At 29.5% G+C, this 22,509-nt stretch overlaps 2 protein-coding genes across 2 annotated transcripts in view; both read left to right on the forward strand.

Moving 5' to 3' along the window:
• Positions 1-22,397, forward strand: part of LOC107438227 (glucose dehydrogenase [FAD, quinone]) — a 33,756-nt gene extending 11,359 nt beyond the window's left edge. Inside the window, exons 4-12 of the mRNA XM_071179734.2 lie at positions 1,451-1,640; positions 4,552-4,683; positions 7,161-7,282; positions 8,059-8,226; positions 10,723-10,873; positions 11,600-11,745; positions 15,337-15,514; positions 18,448-18,670; positions 22,095-22,397. Of these exons, the coding sequence (XP_071035835.2) occupies positions 1,451-1,640; positions 4,552-4,683; positions 7,161-7,282; positions 8,059-8,226; positions 10,723-10,873; positions 11,600-11,745; positions 15,337-15,514; positions 18,448-18,670; positions 22,095-22,236 (1,452 nt within the window). The 3' untranslated portion in view covers positions 22,237-22,397. The remainder of the gene's footprint in view (positions 1-1,450; positions 1,641-4,551; positions 4,684-7,160; positions 7,283-8,058; positions 8,227-10,722; positions 10,874-11,599; positions 11,746-15,336; positions 15,515-18,447; positions 18,671-22,094) is intronic.
• Positions 1-22,509, forward strand: part of LOC107443921 (glucose dehydrogenase [FAD, quinone]) — an 81,374-nt gene that overhangs the window by 11,349 nt on the left and 47,516 nt on the right. The gene's annotated exons all lie outside the window — the stretch shown is intronic.

Below are 22,509 nucleotides of genomic sequence, written 5' to 3' on the forward strand. Positions count from 1 at the left end.
AATATATTTTATTATTCATATTGTCTAATACATTGGAGTAAGAGAAATTTAAACATTCTAATTAACATTAACAATAACATTTAAGCTTCCAATTACTGCATGCTTACAATTAATTTCAAAAACAAGTCAAGGAAAATATTCATTCTTAGAAATGAATTTAATATAAATTACTTTCCAAATTTATTTAATTTGATTACACTCTTGACAAACCTAACCTTTAAGCAATATTAATACCAGCTGTTCTCAAATGATGTTCCCCGGAACCCTAAGGTTCCGTGGAAGAGGGTGGTAGGGGTTCCAAGACTTAGAACTTTTTTTAGCCAGTTATGATTTTCAGAACTTTGTATAAAATTTAAATCTAATTAGTTATTCAATATTTATTTAACCTAATATTTTTATGAAATAATTTAATTAAGATGCCTGTAAATAAAAAAAATTCAAAACAATGTTGTTTTCTAACAAGGATATAATGAATGAATCACGAAAAGGATCTGAAAAACCGCGTTAGTATTTCGTATCTATTAAAAATAATCAAATTCAACTGTGAAGAAGTACATATATATTTCTCGGGATTCCTTCAAACGAAGGTTGATCATTTTGGGGTTCCACAGTGAAAAAATTTTGGAAACCGCTGGTTTATACCACAATATATGTATTGTTCCGCCACTAAATAGATCGCATTAATGATGTTTATAATTTTACTGAAAGAGGATTATACAACACACAACAAACATAGATTATAGTATTAAGAAGAATTTAATCACAAAGAGCATGAAACTTCTTTCAATTTATGTTATGAAATACTTAAAAGCTATTTTTCGAAAGCTCCTTCGTAATGTAAAATTATTCTTTTCGCGAATAATATGCTACTTTTATAATTGCTGTGAGTTTGCAACTGTTACTCATGACAGTTAGATTAAGTTTAGCCTATCTAAAGCCAGCGCTGTCTATGCTTATTTTGTAAATGGTGCAAAACGTCAGTATGGAGAAAAGCCAGCTTTTTTGAAAATGAATAACGTTTGTGGTCTGATTTTTAAATATTTATAAACTTATTTCAATGCTGCATTACCTGGGCTCATAAAAATTTATTATAAGTGTAAATAATATTGACTTAGCTTATTTAAATTCTAAATTAGTAAATTTAGCATTATTTATTTTTAATTTTTAAAAGTAGCCAAATTTAAAGACATCTTACTTGGTAAACCTATTAGAAAGTTTTGTAAACAGGCTATCGGATTCTTGGTAGTTCTTAAAGATTAGCTTTGCATCCCGTAAAAAAAATTTTCAATTATATGTGTTTTTTACACCCAACTAAACCTCACCAAATTCACCTCAATTTCAATCTCATTTACACGTCATGAAAACAACCTTAAATATACCTATGATAGATTTTGAAGAGTAACAACAATGTATGACATAATTTCAGAGCTGAAACTTTTTATTTCTTTAGCAAATAGTGTGGCCAAGTGGAAAGGGACTGGGAGGATCAGGTTTGTTGAATAGTGAAATTGCGGTTCGGGGAAATAAACAGAACTATAATGATTGGGCTGCTCAAGGTGCAAAAGGCTGGAGCTATAGCGAAGTGCTTCATTATTTCAAAAAGTTGGAAAATGAAACAGATCCAATATATCTGGCAAATGGTAAAAAAAAGCTTTTATTTAGTATCCATAGTAGTAAAGTGTTTTATTTACTGCTTGCTTGCTTATTCCTTCATATATTATTCCGTGATAGCGCAATCGTTGGCCTTTCGATGCAGAATTTTTATTAAACATATTTTTCCTACATTTTGTATAAAATTAGGTTAAATAAGTGAAAAGTTAGGTACCATAGTAGCAACATTCATATTCAAATAAAACTTGGATACATCAATCTATTTCTCTTATTTCGCACCATAAACTCAGTTATTTCTCTATCTATTTGCAACACTATAGCTATTACTCATTTTGTTAGGATGTCTTAGTAATAATTTAAGTATAATGTTCAAAGAATATTTATGCGTCAACATTTATTTAGAATAAGTTTGTATTTTCGTAAAAATACAAAATTATTCTAAGTTATTTAGATTTATTTTCTGATTCTTTTTAAAATGGCCATAGAAATTTTAAACACAAACGGTGATATGGTGCCGCTTACTATCATACCAATCATTGGTGACGGGGCTTTCCTTTTTCGAGCAGTAGCATTAGTAGCATACTCAACAAAAAGAAAAAGTTCTAACCACGTTACAGAAAACTGGTCTACAACATCAAGAGAAGGATGTAAAGCTTTTCTCACTAATCCTACTAAACACTCCCACGACTTTCACAGATAACGAGATAATTGACGTAATAAAGATAAATGGAGATTTTAATCCAAACTACGATGTCATAAAACTAACTAAAAACATACCCCATAAAAGAGAAAGCTCAAAGCGTCACATCATCATCACAATCAACCACAGACTTTCCACAACACTTCTAAAACTTCAACATTTTTTCACTGGACTTCATAGATGCACCATCAAAAAAAGACTAGTATTACTCAGATACAGAAAATGCCAAACAATTGGACAGAACTCCTGTACAGAGTCTCATTGTTATTGTGAGAAATGCGACTACAATGGCCATAGTGTTAAAAACTGCACAGAAAGGGAAGAATATTGCATTAATTGCCATTCATCTAACCAAGACTTCAGCCTAAATTTGGACTGTCCCCACAGAGCCTCCTCATCATCCTGCCCAACTTACCTACGTGAACTGAAGGAGTTTCGTCAATCCATTCAGAGTTGAGATTCCACTTTTCAACCGTTGTCAACCAGCTAGCAAACCAGGCAAACGCTTGGAAATATACTTTATATAACTAAGAACAGATATCTGACATATTCGCCCTTGTTTCAAAACATTTATAATAATTTTTTTCCTTATTATTAGATAGTTCTAAATTTTTTTTTCTTTCTTTCTTTACACATTAGACAGGGAAAATTCAATCTTTCAAGCCGAACAGTTGGCAATCTTTGAATGCATTAAATATATTAAGAGCACTGAAAACTTCAATAATAATGATAGTTATATCATCTGGTCAGACTCAAAAGCATCAATATCATCAACACTTGATTTTGGCACAAATAATAGAACTTCTTTTGATATTCAACAAGAACTTCAACACACATCTATACAAATTTCCTGGATTAAAGCACACAGCAATAGAGTAGTTACCCGTTCCTAGGCTGGAGTGATCTGGGCTAGTGGCCAAGTTCTGTGCTATATGGCTAAGGGTTTTTCATAACCTAGGTACATGCTCAAGGCTTGGAGGAAAGGAAAGAAAAAAGTAGCATTAGTATCTTTAACGATACTCAAGTTATGGATCGAGATGTGCGTGTTGGAGGATTAGGATTAGCTTCCTGTCTAATCACAACAGAGAGGAAAATAATTTTATTAATTCTGCTGCTGACTATGGTGAAATGTCCTGAATCTGCCACCGTAATTAGCTGCCGGGAGATTTTTAAATTATCAGCGAAATTAAAATTTCAAATTTATAAAAAAAATTTGACAATATTTTTGACATTCTTGAAAATAGTTAAATTTGAAATTCAGGTACTCCCGTGTGGGCAACAACTAGACGGTAAAAAATTTTGGTTAATACAGTCAAACCGCACTGTAGTGAACCTTCAAGGGACAGAAATTTTAGTTCGCTGTAACTGGGGCTTCACTATATCCGTCAATTTTAACAATTTTAGCTAATGATTTTAAACTCCCCCTTTTTATTACATATTATTAATATAAATGACCAATAAAATGAAATACAAAAATGATTGAAAAATAATACGTTAGCAACAAAATTGTGTCATTCATTTTTCATTACTCTCCGTCTTGCGTACAAAAAAAAATTAGTAATCTTTACCTGATGAGCAATCCTCCAACATCAGATATGGAAACATTTCCTGACTCTCTGATAAATTTTCCTGAATTTATATTATTCTGCTTTTTAAACCTGTCTATACCCGGGCATTCGAGCGAATAAAAGTAGTCTCACCAAATCGCTCAGCAAATTCATCTGCATTGACTTGAAGCTTCAGTCCAGATACTGGAAGATTGCGGCTTCTTTGAATGCTGAACCAATTCAATAATGCTGTTCAATATTGAAGCAAACAAGAAAAATGCTTATTGCTACATTCCATGCTATAGATGGTTTTAAAAACCGGTATATGTATTTATTTTGAAGTAGAAATTTCGAAATTATTACATAAAATGAAGAGAATAAATCAGTTGAAGACAGAAAAAAATTCATAATATCCAACTTCCTCTCTTGTTTTGGTTCACTATATCCACACAAAAAAAACATTATACGTGTGTAGCAAGGCACGGGAGAAAAAATTTCGTCCACTATATCCGGGAGTTCACAATAAACCGTGTTTACTATAGCGGGGTTTGACTGTATATTGTTTATTATGGTGTTCGGATTAAAGGAGAAGTTGAATAATTAAAATATTTAAATTCAGTTGAGACAAAATATGTTTAAACCCTAAAAAATTCTATGTGACTTACAGACCCTTTATTTTTCGAATTGTTTTAGGATACCATGGTAAAAATGGTCCAGTAACGATAGAAAGCATACCTTACAATCCAAAACTGAATATGAAAGTAGTTGAAGGTGTTGAAGAAATGGGATATGAGATACTTGATTCCAATGGTGCTCGCCAAACAGGTAAATTGTATGATAACAGTTATCAGCGTATTGCTCGACAAAGCTACCGATATCAATTGGGTGCAGCGTTTGGAAGTCAAAATTCACAATCATAATAGTCATTCTCCACCACATGACATTGCCAAAGAAATAACGAACTTTTTTTTGTTTTTGGTAAAGTTGTTTTATTAGAACAACAGGCGTATAGCATGCCAAGTTTATCGATTTCATATTCTCGATACAGACCGAGGAATCCTATGTAATACAATTGAACATGCTGTAACGCACTGTGAACATGCGCTTGACGGAAAAATGAAAAGCACATTATGCATATACTATGATTAAATACGTCTTGCATAATTGCTTCAAATGATTAATTGCTTCAAATTGCATATGGATCCTTATGGGCATCATTTTTAACAGGTTTTCTCCTGGTGGTAGAAATTTAAAGTAATTTTTTTAATTGCTGATTTTTTTTTTGCCCGTGGTTTGTATAACATTCTTATCATGTTTAATTAAAATTCGTATTCCAAAACGGACTCTATGTTGATCAAAACAAAGTGGCTTTAATTATAACCATCACTCTCAAAGCCCTGATTATGAGATAAATCTTAATGCTTAATAATTGTTTTCTTTTTCTTATCTTGCGTGATTTATGAAGAAATAAGCTAAGGATGTATTAGTTTTAAAACAAGATTAAAATTATTTCTATGTTTGTGAAAGTAAGAAAAAACTACTTTCCAAATAAAATCTTCACATCGTGTAGGCTATTCAGATTAAATCATGTCACGAAACCAGATTTAGAAAATTGTTTATAAAAAAATTTTTTTTTGTTTAAATATCCAGTTTTTTCCCCTTTTAAGTTGTCCGAAGAAGAAATAACAACTTAAAAAATGGAAATAAATGTTTGTTTTCATTTTTTCATATTTCAAGAAAATTTAATTAAAAGCAAGTTTAATTTTAAAATGCAAAAATCAGTCCAACCTTTTAAACAGCATAACTTTATTTGCCAAAACCAAAAATTTGGGCGAAATTTTTTGAATGCTATTAAATAAAAATTTGATTGACTTTTTTCATTTCTCTGGAAATGTTCTACCATTTCTTTCAATTTTGAATATTCTTAATTACTTCAAAATTGAAATTTTTGCTGTCATTATTAAAAAAATAATAAAAATTTGATAAAATTTCCCAATTTGTATAAAACGTGAGTTCAACGTATTTATTCAACATTATATTTAATTAAGTAATTTACTACTGCGATGAGTCTTAAAAATAGAAATAGAGAGAAAAACATAGCACTCTTCAGATGTAATAAATTGGAAACCAGCTTTAAATGTATTATTTCTAAAAGACACTAACGCTTCCACTGGGGAACAGTATTTTCCGATTTGGGGTAAATTTTGAAGGTCAGGAATTAGAACATGTCAAAAAAAAAAAACATTTTTCTTTAAAAAAAGAATGCTTTTTTAGATAAGATTTTTTTAGATGCCTTGAGATCTCATAGCTTAATAAATAGGTTAGCACTAACCAATTAGTGTAAAAAGAAATTTCCCTGGAAAACATTCAAATTGCAAGCTAGTCGGGAAAATTTGACTCAACCATGTATTATTATTCAATTTTATTCATTGACATATATTATTCATTGAGATACATTATTCATTCAGACAAGTTTTCTGGTTGACTCACGGTATATCCATCCCTGAATCCACTATGAAGAAGAAAGCTGTTTCTGCTGGAAAAATCAAAGATATTGCTCTCAAGGAGCCAAGGATTACAAACTTCGTTAACATGAGTGTTTCCCGCTTTTAAAAATAAATCTACTTTTAAGGGTTCTTTACTTCATAAAGCATTTCGAATTTCAAAATTAATATGGTTATCTTATTTTTTGAATAAGAGCTCAGCTTTTTTCAGTTGAGCTCTGATAATTCGATTCTCAGTCATCTAAATGCTCATTGTAGACGCAACATAAAATTATGACAAAGAGTAATCCATTATAACACGATCTGATCACTTTTCTATTGTTTTCTAAAAAGATGTAATGAATTAATTATCAGCTTTAAATACATTCTTTTTATCCTTTTGTTCTAAGTAGCTTCTTCCACCTTAGAAAAGTTTTAATAATCTCACAGGGCAGCTGTTGAAATTCATTGGATTCTATAATTGAAGACACCCCCAGAATTAGATACCATTTAATATGTCGATTTAGTTAATAAATTTAAACAGATTCAGTACTCTAAGATCTGAATTGTTAAGAAAATCAAAGTATATAATTGGGTATTTGCAATTCGTGAAGAAGTACAGCTATTTTTCCTAACCATGTGATTTAAATCAGATTTAATTGGATACCTGAAGGCGACGTCACGCATGTTCTTGAATCTGATTGGCTTCTGAATCTACTTATGTCACGATTTACTAACAATGACGGCACTTACATGCGTCTAATTGTTATAAGCAAAAGGCACTTCTGAACTCTTGATTGACTTTTATAATTTTTATAGGATTTTACATTTCTCAAGGAAATCTGCGAAATGGACAAAGATGCAGTACAGCTAAAGCTTATTTAGTACCGGCAGAAAACCGAACAAATTTGGATATTCTGCTGAATGCTTTTGTTCATAAGGTGATTCAACTTATTCTAAAATATTTAACATTATTCTTAATTTAGAGATCATAGGTTTGATTAAACCTTTTACAATACTTAATTTCATAAAATATCAAAACGTCAATTTTTAGGAAACTGTTTCAGGAGAAAAATCAAAGGAATAAACAGAACTGCACAGAAGAGGAAAAATCAAAAATGTATTTTTATAATTTTTTTAAACTAGTTTGTTTGAGATATATGCTTTTTTAATCTTTTTTGTTATTAATCTTCTTCTTATCTTTTTTTGTTATTAATCTTTACGTCTTTTAATCTTTTTTGCTTGGATATCAAAAAAAAATCCCACTTTTCAAACAAACTCTCTAAATCCAAGCAAAAAAAATTTTTTCACACCTTAACTAGAAAATTATATTTTTTATTTATAACATTACTTAACAAATTTTTACATAAGAATACATAACATTACATAAGAAATTTTTCATCTTATTTAAATTATGATGAAATTTTTACGGCTCTTAAAAGCTGTTTTTCAAAACTTTTTTAAAATTACGATTGTAACAAGATTACGAATCATAATTTAGATATTTTAATTTTTTGTGTTTGTTTTGATTATTGTGCTATCAAAACTTCTATACCGTAGTTTAAAGTTAAATGAGCTTAATTTTTATAACCTTAACTTAAAATTTTAATTTCACCAAAATGTAGATTAGAGAAGATTTAGATGTTAGAGCATACAGGAGAAATTCTCCAAGTTTGAAAAAAAATTTAAAATTTCATTTTTGTATTGTTCAATATAGGTTAACATTAAAAATGGACAAGCTGTTGGAGTTACATTCGATGTGAATGGAACAATATATAAAATAACAGCGAAAAAAGAAGTCATAATGTCTGCCGGCACTGTCAACTCGGCTCAATTGCTCATGCTTTCAGGCATTGGTCCAAAGGAGGAACTTATGAAACACGGCGTAAGTGAAAAAGGTTTTTGTTGCTATTTTAAATGCTTTACTAATTTTTAATTTGCTTTATTCACTTTTCTTTAAATATGTCCTACTCCCAATTGGAAAATAAGCATTTTTTTCATTGGAATTCGGACAAAAAATTTGTTACTGTCAGTGAAATGGTGCAAAGTAGAATTTCATACAGTAATGTTCCGCCTCTTGATTTCTTAACGGAATAGATTTAATGAAGATGTGAGTTTTCAAAGTTTACAGGAACCTCGCATTTAGTAATCCAAACATTGAAAATTTGATTTCGAAATCCGCCGAATTGTAGCGATTGTTATTTTAGTGTTTTATCCTCTGTCCCGATGTGTTCCAATACTTTCTATAAAGCTCTAATCAAATGGTTTTCATTGAGAAGTAATAGTGTTGCAGACTATTCATAAAACCAGTCGCATTCTCTTTCAGAAATATGATTTTTTCTGTTGTCATCTTATGAAATAAGGACATGAAGAATTTGACTAGAAAAGCAAGATTTGAGCATTCGAAATGCTAAAATAGGCATGTTTCTTTTAGCAGTCACCTCATTGATCAGTGTCAATCATATTAGTAGGAGTACCAAAACATCACAAGCTCACCGTAATTAAATGTGTTTCATGTTTTCTCTAAGGGTGACAAGTTTTTATCTGGTGAGCTGATTTTGCTATTAAAATATCGAAGCAAAAGAAAAGAAAACAGAAGCCCCTTTTTTGAGATTCGCAGTAAAACAATAAATTGACTTTTCAGATAGTAATTTTCCTTTTAAAAACAAGAAGACAGAACAATTTCAGCTAGAAATACAGCAAAGAAAACCGAAAATTAAGAAAACTATACAATTTTGCGTAAAAAGGTGTGCTCTCAATGCCTGACTGTGACAATTTATTATTTGACAGTTTATTTATTTCTGATAATCAGCTTATATATGTTTATTATTTAATACGTAACAATAAATGAATCACCAATCAACTATTGCCTATCATTATAACTATTATTGATATAATGATATTATGGAAGAAAGTTTTAAACTAAAAAGTTATTTTAGTGAATTTAGAAAGGTAAGGTAAACAGTTTATAAAACACTTTTTCAAATTAAAAACCGTCTTATTGAATGACTTGGCAGGAAAAATTTAAGTTCTACACTAACCGTCCTCAATTTCCTTCAGCATCCAAGCTTTTACCTTTTTTGAACGATCACTTGGCATTTTCTTCCACTATTTATTCTATTTTTTATTTGTTTTATATCTAAAAACCGGGTTTTGATGACATGTTCTCTCATCTTAACAGCAGAAGCGACAACTTTTGACATTGAAGAAGTGTGAAGTAAACTGAGTCAGTATACTTCGTATGTGCACCAGTAACAACTGAAAATATTGAAAAAAATGTACAAAAATGCATTAAAATGTACTTCCGCACGAAAGTCATTCTTTCACATTTAAAAATGTCAAAAAGCATGTAATAATCCAATGCAATTCAGATTTCTTGCAATTTCATAAAATTGAAGTTTTGAAAAATTCACATAAAAATCAATGCACAAGTATCAAAATAGTTTTCCTTTCTTCATAATTCTTTTATAACTTTATTTTAAACTCGAATGAAAATTACATTTCCATTTCTCTTTATACAGGGTGTCGCAGTTAAGCGTTTCAGAACTCCTAAGAGTGGTAGAGTGCATCCTGACGACTCGAAATCATATAGCAATGCGGGATCGGAAATGCTTTCCCGAAGCGGTAATATACACAGAAGCACCATAAAGAAAAGAGACGGTCTGTGAAAAATCGTTTAAATAATGCATTGAAATAAGCATAAGGTACATGGGTCAAAGTAAGTGTTCGAAGTTTCTGCCACCGGCTACAATGCACACCTCACATCTCCGGCGCATGGATATCCGAACATTCTGAAATACTCCAGGCATATCTCGAATTTCTCCGGCAGCTACTGCGATTCTTACAACCAGCTCCTCAGCATTGTCATCAGGGGTGCCATAAGCCAGTGTTTTCATATGACCCCAGAAATAAAAAGCAAGACATGACAGGTCGGGTGACCGAGGAGGCCAACGCACTGGAAAGCTCGGAACTTTCGTACAACGCCAACTACCGCCTCTGAAAAGCATTTCCGACACCGCATTGCTATATGATTTCGAGTCGTCAGGATGCACTCTACCCCTCTGAGGAGTTATGAAACGTTTAACTGAGACACCCTGTATACATATTTTAATACAGTTATATGTAATATGAAATTTTAGAAAGGAAAAGATGCTTCAAATTGAAACTCTTGTTTAATTAGAAGGGACTTAAGTCCATTTTTTTCGTCTTTCAAGATTTTTTTTAGGTCATCAAAATCTAGACTCCATTACATCTAATTACCTTTTCATAAACGAATGCTTTCCTGACTATCAGTTTAACAACAAATGAAATATTTTAATAATTATATGTTTCATCCAACATGAAATTATTTTCAAAGATCTCACTTTTTATCTTTTCCTAGATTCCTCTTGTGACTGATTTGCCAGTTGGAAGAAATTTGCAAGACCATTGCTCTGCTTTAAATCTCTATACACTGGATTCTAGCATCCCTCCTTTTCCAGAATTGATGTCCAGTAATAAAAGCTTTCACCAATATCTAACTAACAGAACAGGTGCATGTTTTTTAGTACAAATTTATAGTGCTTGAACTAATTTGACAATATTAGCAAAAATAAGATTTAAACGAAAATTAAGTACGTAAGTACGTTCACGTAATTAAGTACGTAAAAATTAAGTACGTAAGTACCAATATTTATGCTATAGAAACATTAAGAGAATTCTTTCTATGAAAATACTGATTGATTATCAAAAACCATGATAAATAAAGGTTGTTTTTGTTTTTTGATATTTTGAAACAAATAAAAAATGCAATAAAATATTTAAGAAAAAATTTCATCTGTCAGAAAAAATACATAGCAATCAATAAATAATGTACCAATATTTTTTCCAAATGCGTTTTACAAACTCGAACTATAATATTTTGTAGGGGCTATAAAATGGAGATTTTTCTGTAAATTTGGCGTATAAATTTACCTATACATTTTATAAAGTCTATGAATTTTAAATTATCTGCAAGATTTTATTTATTTATGTGATAAACATTTTTTTATCTTTTCCAAATACGCTTCACAAGCTCGAAAGGAACGGGAATAACATAATGAATGCCATTTCTCACTAAATCTCTCACAACATTTGAAATCAAAATTTAAACTTTATAATTTTGTCATGGCTATCAATTGAAAGATTGACAAAAAGTTATACCGATTATTTGTTTTTAGGTTTAGACTTGTATTTAAAACAGACGCTCCTCTTATTTTTAGAATATTTTCTATTTGCAGGACCGCTCTCATCCCTTAAAGGTCTTGTTGCCACTGCATTTTTAAATAATGGTTATATACGTCCAAAATCTGATAATCCAAATTATCAGCTTTATATAAATGCTGTCGATGTGAAAAGTTTAAAACAACGTGGTCTTACGGAAGAAGTAAGTATCCTTTTAAACCGCACTTTCACCCATGCTGATTTCTCTTCATAATTCACAAAAGAATACTTTGCTATCTAAATCTACTATTAACGAAAGTTTTTATAATAGTAGATTTATAATTTTATAATCTCCATTTCTAAACAATAAATATAAATTTGATAAACGATTTTTTTTCTTTTAATTTTTAATTAACGTCTATGCTATATTTTTTTCCTATGCTTGTCAAAAACGATATTATCTGAAAAGAAATTCCCTTTTAACACATTGCAGATCATGGATGTTTAAACAGTGGTATATGTATCATTGAATATTTATATTGTGATATGCGTGTCACGTGAGCACAGCCGAGTTTTAATTGTAACATGTGAAGGTTTATTGAAAAATAGATATTCTCGAATTTAAAAAATCATCTCAAGAAATTTTGACAAAAATCTGTTTAAAAACCCTCATCATATGCTACTGAGTAAAACAGCAATGGGAAATGGCACAGTTTGTCACGGTTCAGCGTCAGTTCAAAGTGGATCCCACAATTTGCACCTACAATTTGTCGTAATACGATTCGCCAAAATTATAATAAAAATTGTACCGTGAATTTTGTTTTAAGATATACTTTTTATTTAAATTTTTTTTCTGAAATTATTTTATAACTGTAAATATCAAAGCAAAAGAAAAAAAATAAATAAAAAGAGGTTGTTAGAAATTTCGTATGTGCTGGTGGGACTTATAATTTTCGAATTTTGTTGAGAAGGGGGAGATTAACTCCTTCTCAGAAGGGAAAAATTACAGAAAAACCTGTTTATGTTACATATGAACGGTTTTCTTTTTAGATTTCCTTTTAGTTTAAAAACTAAACCGAACTAGATACTTACAACTAAATGTTTTTATTTAACATATCGTAATAGCTAAATTAGCTCATTTCATTCGAAAATCACCAAAAGTTATGATTATTCCTATGCCAATATTTGACATTTTATACGATGGTGCAACCATTGGATTTAGGAAATTTCAGGTATATTACGAAGTAGTTTATAAATGATAATAAAACGTTGTGAGAAATTTTGAAAATAATTTTTTTTTTAAAATGTTAAAAACTTAGCAAGCTATTAGTGTTGAAACTGGCAGTTTTAACATGCTAAACAAAAATGCTAAACTGCTAAGATGCTAAATGCTAATGAAAACATGCTAAAATTAAAAAAATTTCTCGAAAATTTATAAAAAGTTCTATTTCAATGTGTTTGAAATGTGAAACACCAAGTTAAAAATAATACGATCTAAACATTTGTTTACTTTGCAAGTCAAAGAATTTTAAAATTATTATTAAATTTAAAAATTACTTTTAATTAAATAATTTTATTTTAATTCTGTTAAAACATTTTCTGATTCACTAGAGACATAGTGATGTGTGCAAAAAGTAAAATTAGCATTTCGTAATTATGATTCATTTTTTGCGAATTACTTAGAAAAGTATATGCAAAAAAAGTATTTTAAAAACAAAGAAAAAAATTTACTTCAGAAATGCATGCTGCATAATCCTATTTTGCTTAGTTAAATAATTTTGAACAAAGCTTAAGGAAAATGACTGAAGGTAAAAATAACTCCGCGTGTACGTTAACCTCTCAACAAGCATAAATAAAGATTCCAATTTATCTCTGATTTCTTACTCTTTTCAAAAAAATGCATACAATGAGAAGCCTAACCGCAGCATATTATTCTTTCCTAAAGAATTGAAGTGTTATCTATAAAGTAGTCTACCAAAAAAACCCGTTTTTTTCCTTTTTGAAATAACGGAGAAAAAGTCTGTCATACAATGGTACACTTAGTTATTTTCAAGTAAAAAATTCTATTCGCCAAAAGAGCTTTTTAACTGTAAGTCTAAAACTCCGAATTCACTCTGCATTCAGATAAAAATGTGTATTGTATGGTGAAAAAGACTAAGGGCGAAAAAGACTATTTTGGTATTGGTATATATAATAGACTATAATGGTATTGGTGAAAAAGACAATTTTTGTATTTCGCAGTATCATATCAGAATTCTGACACGCTCTCAATATGTTTCTTATTAAGTAGGCTTAGAAATATGATATATTTAAATATGAAATATTTTGTAATTTTTTTTATTTAAAATTTTTTAGTTTTATTACAAATTCTAATTTTCCAATATTTAACTAATAAATGAGGCCAAAAATAAGAGGGGGAAAAAAGATTAAATCGGGGTTAAAAATCGTCTCTCATTTCTCGCCAAAATACTCCTCTTACTTGGGATATTTAAATTTCATTAGTAAACGAAAGCTTAAGCGCTCGCATTATATTGCCAAATATATAAAGCAATTTTATAAAAATTATTTAATATAACGTTTTTGTGATCAATTACAAGAATAATCTGAAATTGTTTTTAATTGTTGTTGCTCGACAAGTCTGTAGCTAGATCCTTAAATTGGGATAAAATAGCTATTTTTGGCTAATTTTAAAGCCATTTTTGCGGAGTTCTTAACAATAATTGTCAGAAAACATAAATGTAAAATAATTTCGATAAATAAAAGTATAACCAATTTATAATTGGTATACTTTCCCAGTAGCGTATGGTGATATATTCGGTCATGAATTAACATGCGATTCTCGGTGTTTATGCGCCCCACCTGTCCTTTTAAATTGTAATCGGTATACTAAATCTCCCTTATATCTTTTTTGTGGGTTTTTTTCTTTTAATTAAATTGTCATTTTTTCCCCTTTCTGTAACTCAGAGAAAAAAAATGAACTCTATTAACTCATCTTTTTTGGGTCATCTAATCGAAGAGTTAGCCTAATATGCATCCACATATTTCTGAAAGCCACTGCCAATCATTCAAACATTAATAAAGGATAAACATATATTCAAGAAAGTTTTGTTTGTGTCTTTCGAAATGTCCTGTCATAGTACAGACTAGAGCTGAAAATAACCACACGTCACGTGGTGAGGCAACATCAAAAAGTGGCAACTTATATTAAATAAATAACCAGCTACTCTTTCCCAGCGCTTTTATTTTAAATCGTTTGGTGATAAAAGTATATCAATGCAGAAAAACTCTGGAAAACAGAATTTTTATTAAAATGTTCTATGCCTCCTTTCAAAATTTTGATCCTCTAGAATCCATCAATTTGTGATGGAAAGATTCACGTAGAAAGAGATTTCTTTAGGAACTCACATATTTCAAAATTGTAATGTAAACATCAAATGTATTTCGCATCAACAAATATTTTTACATAAAAAAAAATTTCATGTCAGTAAGTAAAACTAAATTGCGTCACATATCTATATTATTTTATTGTTGAATTAACTTTTATAAACGGTCTATTATTCCTAATGTGAAATTTTTTTTAAATACAATTTTATCCAAAAAGAAAAATTTCAAAAAGTGGCTATTAAATGAAAAGGACCAATCGATATATCGGTCATCGACTCATTAGTTTTGAGGAAAAAGTTACTACTAAGTTATTACAGCCTACCAGCCACTGGCTACTAACGGAAAATTTAAATCTTCAGGTTTAGCATTGATTGTGTAGAATTTGATACTTGGAGCTTGGATCAATAACATATAACATTTAATGTTTAAGGCTTACAGACAAACCTACCAACCCTACGAAGGCAGATCAGTTTATCTTTGTGATTCGGAAGTTCTACAACCAAAAAGCCGCGGTACGGTAACGTTACAGTCAGCAGATCCCCATAAACCTCCTTTAATTGATCCAAACTATTTTGCTGTATCGGAAGATTTGGAGGATATTGTAGAAGGTGAGTACGTGCATTTAAATTAAACAATTGATTCTAACATTATTTTTTGAAGAAAAGTCTTTTCGAATTTAGTTTCATATATCATTAATTTCAAAATTATTTTATGCATCGAGGTTCATTATTCCCTAATGATTGTTCTTCATTGTGAAACAAATTTTATGTTATGCCATAAATAGAATTTTTTTTAATTGCTATAACGTTTAGGAAAAATAATCATTTCATTATTTTGTGAAAAAATAACATTTTTTAAGCAATTGTTATTTTTTCTTTTTCTTTACTAACATTTTTTTATATCTTTATCAAATTAAAATTACTTATACTGTAAATATCAAAACATTTTAATGATAGAAAGTATATTAAAATAAAACTGATTGCAGTATAAGATCATTTTAGGAGCTACTGCGACTTTCCCGTTGAATGAATGAATTTAAAGCATAAGTAAGAAATAGTTGGTTATTGATAGTTAGTTTTATTAACAATCCCAATTTTATTAATAAGCTCAAGCCGTTGTAATTTAATTAAAATCAATTTTTTTTTAAACTTTTTTTCTCAAACATCCATCTTTTTCCCTAATCGCATTTTGGTCAATTACAATAAGTAAATAATAATTTATCAACAGTTAAGCGTCATCTGTGTTTATGAGAACTCGAGTTTTTACGTAATTTGCAAAAGATATTTTATATCATATTGTTCCATACATTTTGAAAATTAATACTGTTTCGCAAAATCTTAAGAAATATTTTATTTATTTATTTATTTAATATTGATAAGGGAAACCTCGAATGTCTATAGAAATATAACCCAAAAATAAGTATAAGCTTACGAATGAAATAAATCAAACGAAGAAAATTAATTTCACTATTTCATAAATATCAATATCATTATTAAAATTACATTCTTTTAACTTCTCTTTGCATAAAAAATTCTTATCCTCGTTATTGTTTTGTTAGGTGGTCAGCTTTACTCTACATTTCAGTTTATTTTCAACAAAAATTGTGATACTTAAAAATCATAGTACTGACAAAAATCTATATTCAGTAGTAATTGAATCAAAGGTTACTTATCAGTCGTTAAGCAAACTCGGAAAACTCCCGAATACTCGTTAGTTTCATTTAAAAGGTGGCCAAGATAAGTTTTTAAAGTAATTTGTCTTCTGAGTTAAATTCAAAATTCCAAAAATGATGAAAATGAAAAATTTATGAACGAGAATATGGAAAAAAATTTGTTTATTGTTGACATTATTCCAATTGTGCATATGAAGAGCAATTAATTTATTATTGTAGTAAGAGCTGAATGTTTTTATATTTAAAAAAAACGAAGAAGAAAAGGAGAAGTGAACAGTGAATTCTATGACAACATATTAACACAATTTGAGAACAATATCAAACTTAAAAGATATATTTAGTTGTGTTTATTAACAATGCAACAGTAATTTGTGGTATCTTTAATCAGTGGCGTTAAGAAATGAGTGGATTTCTAAGGTGATCTTATCGATAAGACACCCAAAAACAAAGAGTTGTCTAAAGTTTGACATACTATAAAGAAAGGGAAAAAAGAACGTAACTCGAAAGGAAAAGCAGCAGAACACTATCTATTATTTATAAAAATTTAAATCTACAGTTTTAATTCATCTTCATACAAACGTATACGAAAATTATTCTTAAATGATAAAAAATATGTATATATTGTCACGTAGAATAAATAGGACTTGGTCTACAAAGTTGGAGAGCTTTATTCAACACCTACAAAGTACAGTGAACAAAGTAAGTGGGTCTCGGCTTGAGACACCCAGTCTTTTATAGGAATAATAACAGGAAATGATATGCTAGAACATTCTAGAAACTTCTAGAAGAAACATAAATAATAAATAAAAGCTTATTTTAGAGTTCTATATTTTCTTACAGTTCTGCGGATCGAACCCTGAATCTCAGTCTTTCCAGAGCTACGTCTTTGACCTCTCGGCCACACTGACACGTCAATATTTAAAATTCAATCATGAAAAAATATGTTACTAAATTTGTTATTATATTACTAATAATCATATTTTATGCGAAATGAAAGATTTAATTTTTTAAGTAAAATAATACTAGTGATCTTGTAATAAAATTAAAATTTGCAAAATTAATCATCTATAATGCTACCTGGATGCCTGGCCAAGGCCTCTCATCCATCTTTTTGCACAATGATAATCTTTTAATGAAGGAAATAATTTTCCTTGCACAGAGATAAATTAGCGTTACCAAAACTTTCTATCCCAACTTACAAGGCTTGAGTATTATTGCCGTTGCATAGACTGAAAGAGATTTACTAATTTTTCTTTTCCGGGTAACACAGCAAGCAAATTAGTTCTAAGATTAAGATCTTACAAAAAACACGTTTTGTAAGAACCGAGTATTTTTACAGTATTTTTAGTACTAAGCAACAGCACGTTTTTTTTTTAATGCAAACCGGTATCCTGACAAAATTTCCAGTAATAAGTGAGTGGTTCATAGATTCGAGTATCACGTTGAAAGGTTTTTACGGTATATCTGATTGTGGGTGTTTATTAGTTTAGTAACTCACCAAGTTTTCAAAATCAATAAATTAATATTGACTATAATGTTAATAGTGAAGGACAAGGGTTCAATCCTCAGTGGCGGCTTAAAGTCCACCTAGCTTCAGATGGATGGGTACCAACGTATCTGGAAAGTAAAGGCGACATTTTGTGCAATGCTGGTAGCATTATTTGTATTCAATCAGTAATTCTGTGCAATGATCGCATTAGCTGCATTCAATCAGAAATTTGGCGCAATGCTAAAATGCATTGCCACAATTACACCGTTGGCAACAAAATTGCGTAGCCTTGAATTCCGTGACTCCCTGACCAACAACGAGTTGTTTGGGAAAAGCTTTACTTTATTATGTTTAAGATTATTATTTCGACAATTATATAGGTATAAAAACTTGCCAAAGGCTTTCCGAAACTCAAGCAATGAAATCTATTGGAGCTAAGCCTATCATCACTGTGTATCCTGGTTGTGAGAAATTTCAAAAATATAGTGATGATTATTACCGTTGTCATGCAAGATCAGCACCAATAACACAAAATCATGAAGTGGGGACAGCAAAAATGGGTCACCCAAATGACCCAACGACAGTGGTTGATCCAGAGTTAAGGTAACATTTTGTATTTTAATTATATTTCCTTTATGAATACTTATTTTATTTTACGCTAATAAACCGGTTATCGGTGATGAAATGTATCAATGAAGGAAATTTAGCATAACGTATTCAGACATGTAATAATACGGATAATAATATATTCGGAAATTATCGTAATAAGCACACGTTTGAAAGAATTTTCTGCTTACTTTAAAACACTGGTTTTAAATTCCATGCATTTATGAATGTTAAGCATTACCTGAGGGCCTTTAAATAAAAAGAATTCCTATTAGAGAATTTTTTTTTATTTCTTATTAGTTTTAAACCTATCAGAATAAACTGTGGTTGTCGGCTGTTGTACCATAAATCATTAATTATAGATTTACAAATTATTTCACAAATTTGACAAAAAAGATTCAATAGAATTAAAATTACCAGATTCTATGTCCATTCAATAACTCAATATTTTACTGACTCATTTGTACGACAATTTTTCTTTGTTTATAATATCTGAATATGTGGATATATATATATATAAATATGTGAATTAATAAATTTCATTTATTAATTCACATATTTAGAGATTAACGTTTACAAAACATACAAACATATAGCAGTCCACAAAATCATCCATTAACTGCTATGCTGACTTATAACTAATTCAGCAATTAACCATTTCTCCTTTTTTAGTAATGCACCAATTCTTGATTGAACAATTTACTAATTCGATTTGCTGATTTATTGATACGCTTACTTGTGTCCTACTATTTTTCTCCTTTATTCAAACGATGCAAAACAGCTGGAAATTTATAAAAAAGAAAGGAAAAACACCGTGTATAATATTAGTAACAATAATAAATACACAGTATAAAACTGTCAATATAAATTTTTAATTTCATTAGCTGAAAAATTTCTTGAACTTGTTAATATATATATATAATCAAATTCTGAAATGTGAGATAAACCAGCTAAATACGAAGAATAAAATTCAAAAAAATATTATTACTATATAGGGGAGAGTCGGGTAGCCCCGCCCACAGTCAATTTCATATGTATAGAATATTTTTTCAAGTCAATGGGCCATCGGACATTAATTGTTATATTAAAAAACGATTATTTTCAAAGTTTCAAGTATTTATGCAGCTGGTAACATGGTAAACAATAGTTTTGAAAATATGTTGAATACAGTAGTCATGAAATTAAGAAAAATTGGTTGAATGTTTCGATTAAACTTCATTTTAATACTAAAAAAATAATTTTTTCTATACATACAACATTAAAGTATGTAGTCTTAAGTTTAATTTGCACAAAGAAAGAAGTTTGTATGTAAAAAAATTGTTCGAGTAATTACAAATTTACAAAAAAATTGGATTTTGGGTAGCCCCGCTCACATGAATGTCGGGTATCACCGCCCAATTTTATTTCGTCGATAAATGTACGGTTGCGAAGATTATTATTTTATTGCTTCAAATTTGAATGTTATATGCATTTTTAACAACAAATATATGTTTTAATATTATATGAAACATAAATTTATATATTTAAAAATGAAAAATTAAATATTTTTAAAATGTAATTGATATATCCAAATTAAATTTAAAATCAAGAAATCACAAATATTATGATAAGCTATTTGCTTACTTATTTATTTTCACTTATTTGTGAACGAATCAGAAGCATTTGAATGCAATCAAATACAAAGTGAATTTGTAATTTTATAAGAAGTATTTTATATTAAGTTTATAAGAAGAGTTCAACCAAATAAGTTTATATTGAAAAAAAACTATTGTTATTAATTATTGTTACTTAAATTAAATTATTTTCGTTAAATATTTAATATAAATATGTATTAATATTATAATATATTAATATACATTAATAATGATAAAAAGTATGACATTTGTTGTTATTAAATGATAGAATTCACTAAAAATATATAAATATGTAATAAATAAAATAATTTTGTGATAAAAATGATAAATGAGGTTTATCTATTGTCAATACATTGGTCATTCTCCTTTACACCTGAAAAAATAGCCAAAAAACACAATTTTTGTAACTGGGCGGGGCTACCCGACACATTTTGAAAAGAGCTGAAAAACATGTTTTTTTAAAATTCTATTTTTTAAGTTTAACTATTCTTTTTTTGGTTTATTCTTTTTGCATTATTTAATTAGATGATAAAACAATCGAAACATACAAAAATGTTGATTATTACTCATTATTATACAGAAATATAAGCAATACTCCTTAAGTGAGCGGGGCTACCCGACTCTCCCCTAAATGTAAGGAAGACGAAGATGAGATAGCATCGGCAGCTGGAATATTCTATAATAAAACCGTGTAAAACTTTCATACGTAACTTATGACAATACGATTGATAAGCAAATTTAAAGACAAGGTTTTAATGTTGTTGTTGCCGCATGCTAGTGCTTCCCAAAGTGTGGTACGCGTACCCCCAGGGGTAAGGGAACAGTTTAGCGGGGGTACTCGCTCTTATGCGAAAAACGAAAAATTCAAAAAAATTTTATTTAAAAACAAAGCTAGCCGTGAAAATTTACGATTACGTATTTTTCTATTCGCTATTTTTTGCAGAGTTAACAGTTCATAATTAGTGGTATCAACAGCCAGTTGTGATTTTTAACTTTTGTGGAAATTTTTATAGTAAAAAATACATTAATTTTATATTTGTGGTACACAGCGCTACGAAAAATTTAGAAAGGGTACACAAAAGTCATAAATTTGGGAAACACTGCCGTATGCCATTAAGGCAAAGGGGTTGCACTTTTTCTTGTTTTTTCAGTGGCGCCATCTATGGCTGAGAATTCGACTTCTGACACACATTTATAGGGCGGACCCATTCACACATTCATCCACAGATCGTAATTTTGCCGGGATCTGAACCAGAGAAATCCGGCTCTGCAAGTAAGAGCTGACAAACTTCAGGTCAGCCAGCAAAAAACGCACACAATTCTTGTAGATCAACACCGACCAGTAATTGTTAAACTGACAATCTTCTCAGAATCCTGAGATTGGCAAAAGTTTCAGAACTGTTTTCATTAATTCTAACTATTGCTAGATGCCGATTTACTCCGAAAAAAACATGTATGGAAGGAACAAAGTCACTGTACCTTTTCACACTATTTTTAATCCGTCCTTCAGTTCAATCAAGCTTTAATTATTCTATTCATTGCATTTACTGTTTTTACATTTAATTTAATAGTAGTTTAACCTTTAATCTTCGAGTCGTTTTATGATAATAACTAATGGAACTGCTTACATTACATACAGTAAGCACTTTTCTAATTGTAAAGACTTTTAATGTGTAAAATTGATTATTGAAGTAAATGAAACTTGGGTTACTTGAATTTGCTACATTTACTTTTATCTTTAATATTATTTTGCCTTAATTTGTTTTTTATTTATCTATTTATTTTAGGGTAAAGGGAATAAAGGGCTTAAGAGTTGTAGATGCATCAGTTATGCCGATTGTACCTTCTGGAAATACTAACATTCCAACTATTATGATTGCCGAGAAAGCCTCTGATATAATTAAAGGAAGTATTCATTGCCAAAACTAAACTTACATATTTATTAGTATAATTTATTATCAATTATGATGGGATGGACAACATTTCACACAAATACCAACAGATATTACTTCATCAAATGAATGTAAAGGGAACGCAATTATATAATTGATATTTTGCATTTTAAATGCTTAATAAAATATTTTTAAATCAACCAGCAGATTTATTGAGAGTAATTTATTTCTTACTCAATAAATGTTTGATTTGAATTTCTCTAAAACCAATGAGGGACTGTTTTCTTACTAATACACTTACTACTACATA

The sequence above is a fragment of the Parasteatoda tepidariorum genome, chromosome 1 (genome assembly GCF_982258835.1).
Source record: "Parasteatoda tepidariorum strain Cologne lab strain chromosome 1, Ptep-v5.0, whole genome shotgun sequence".
NCBI classification, from domain to species: Eukaryota; Metazoa; Arthropoda; class Arachnida; order Araneae; family Theridiidae; genus Parasteatoda; species Parasteatoda tepidariorum.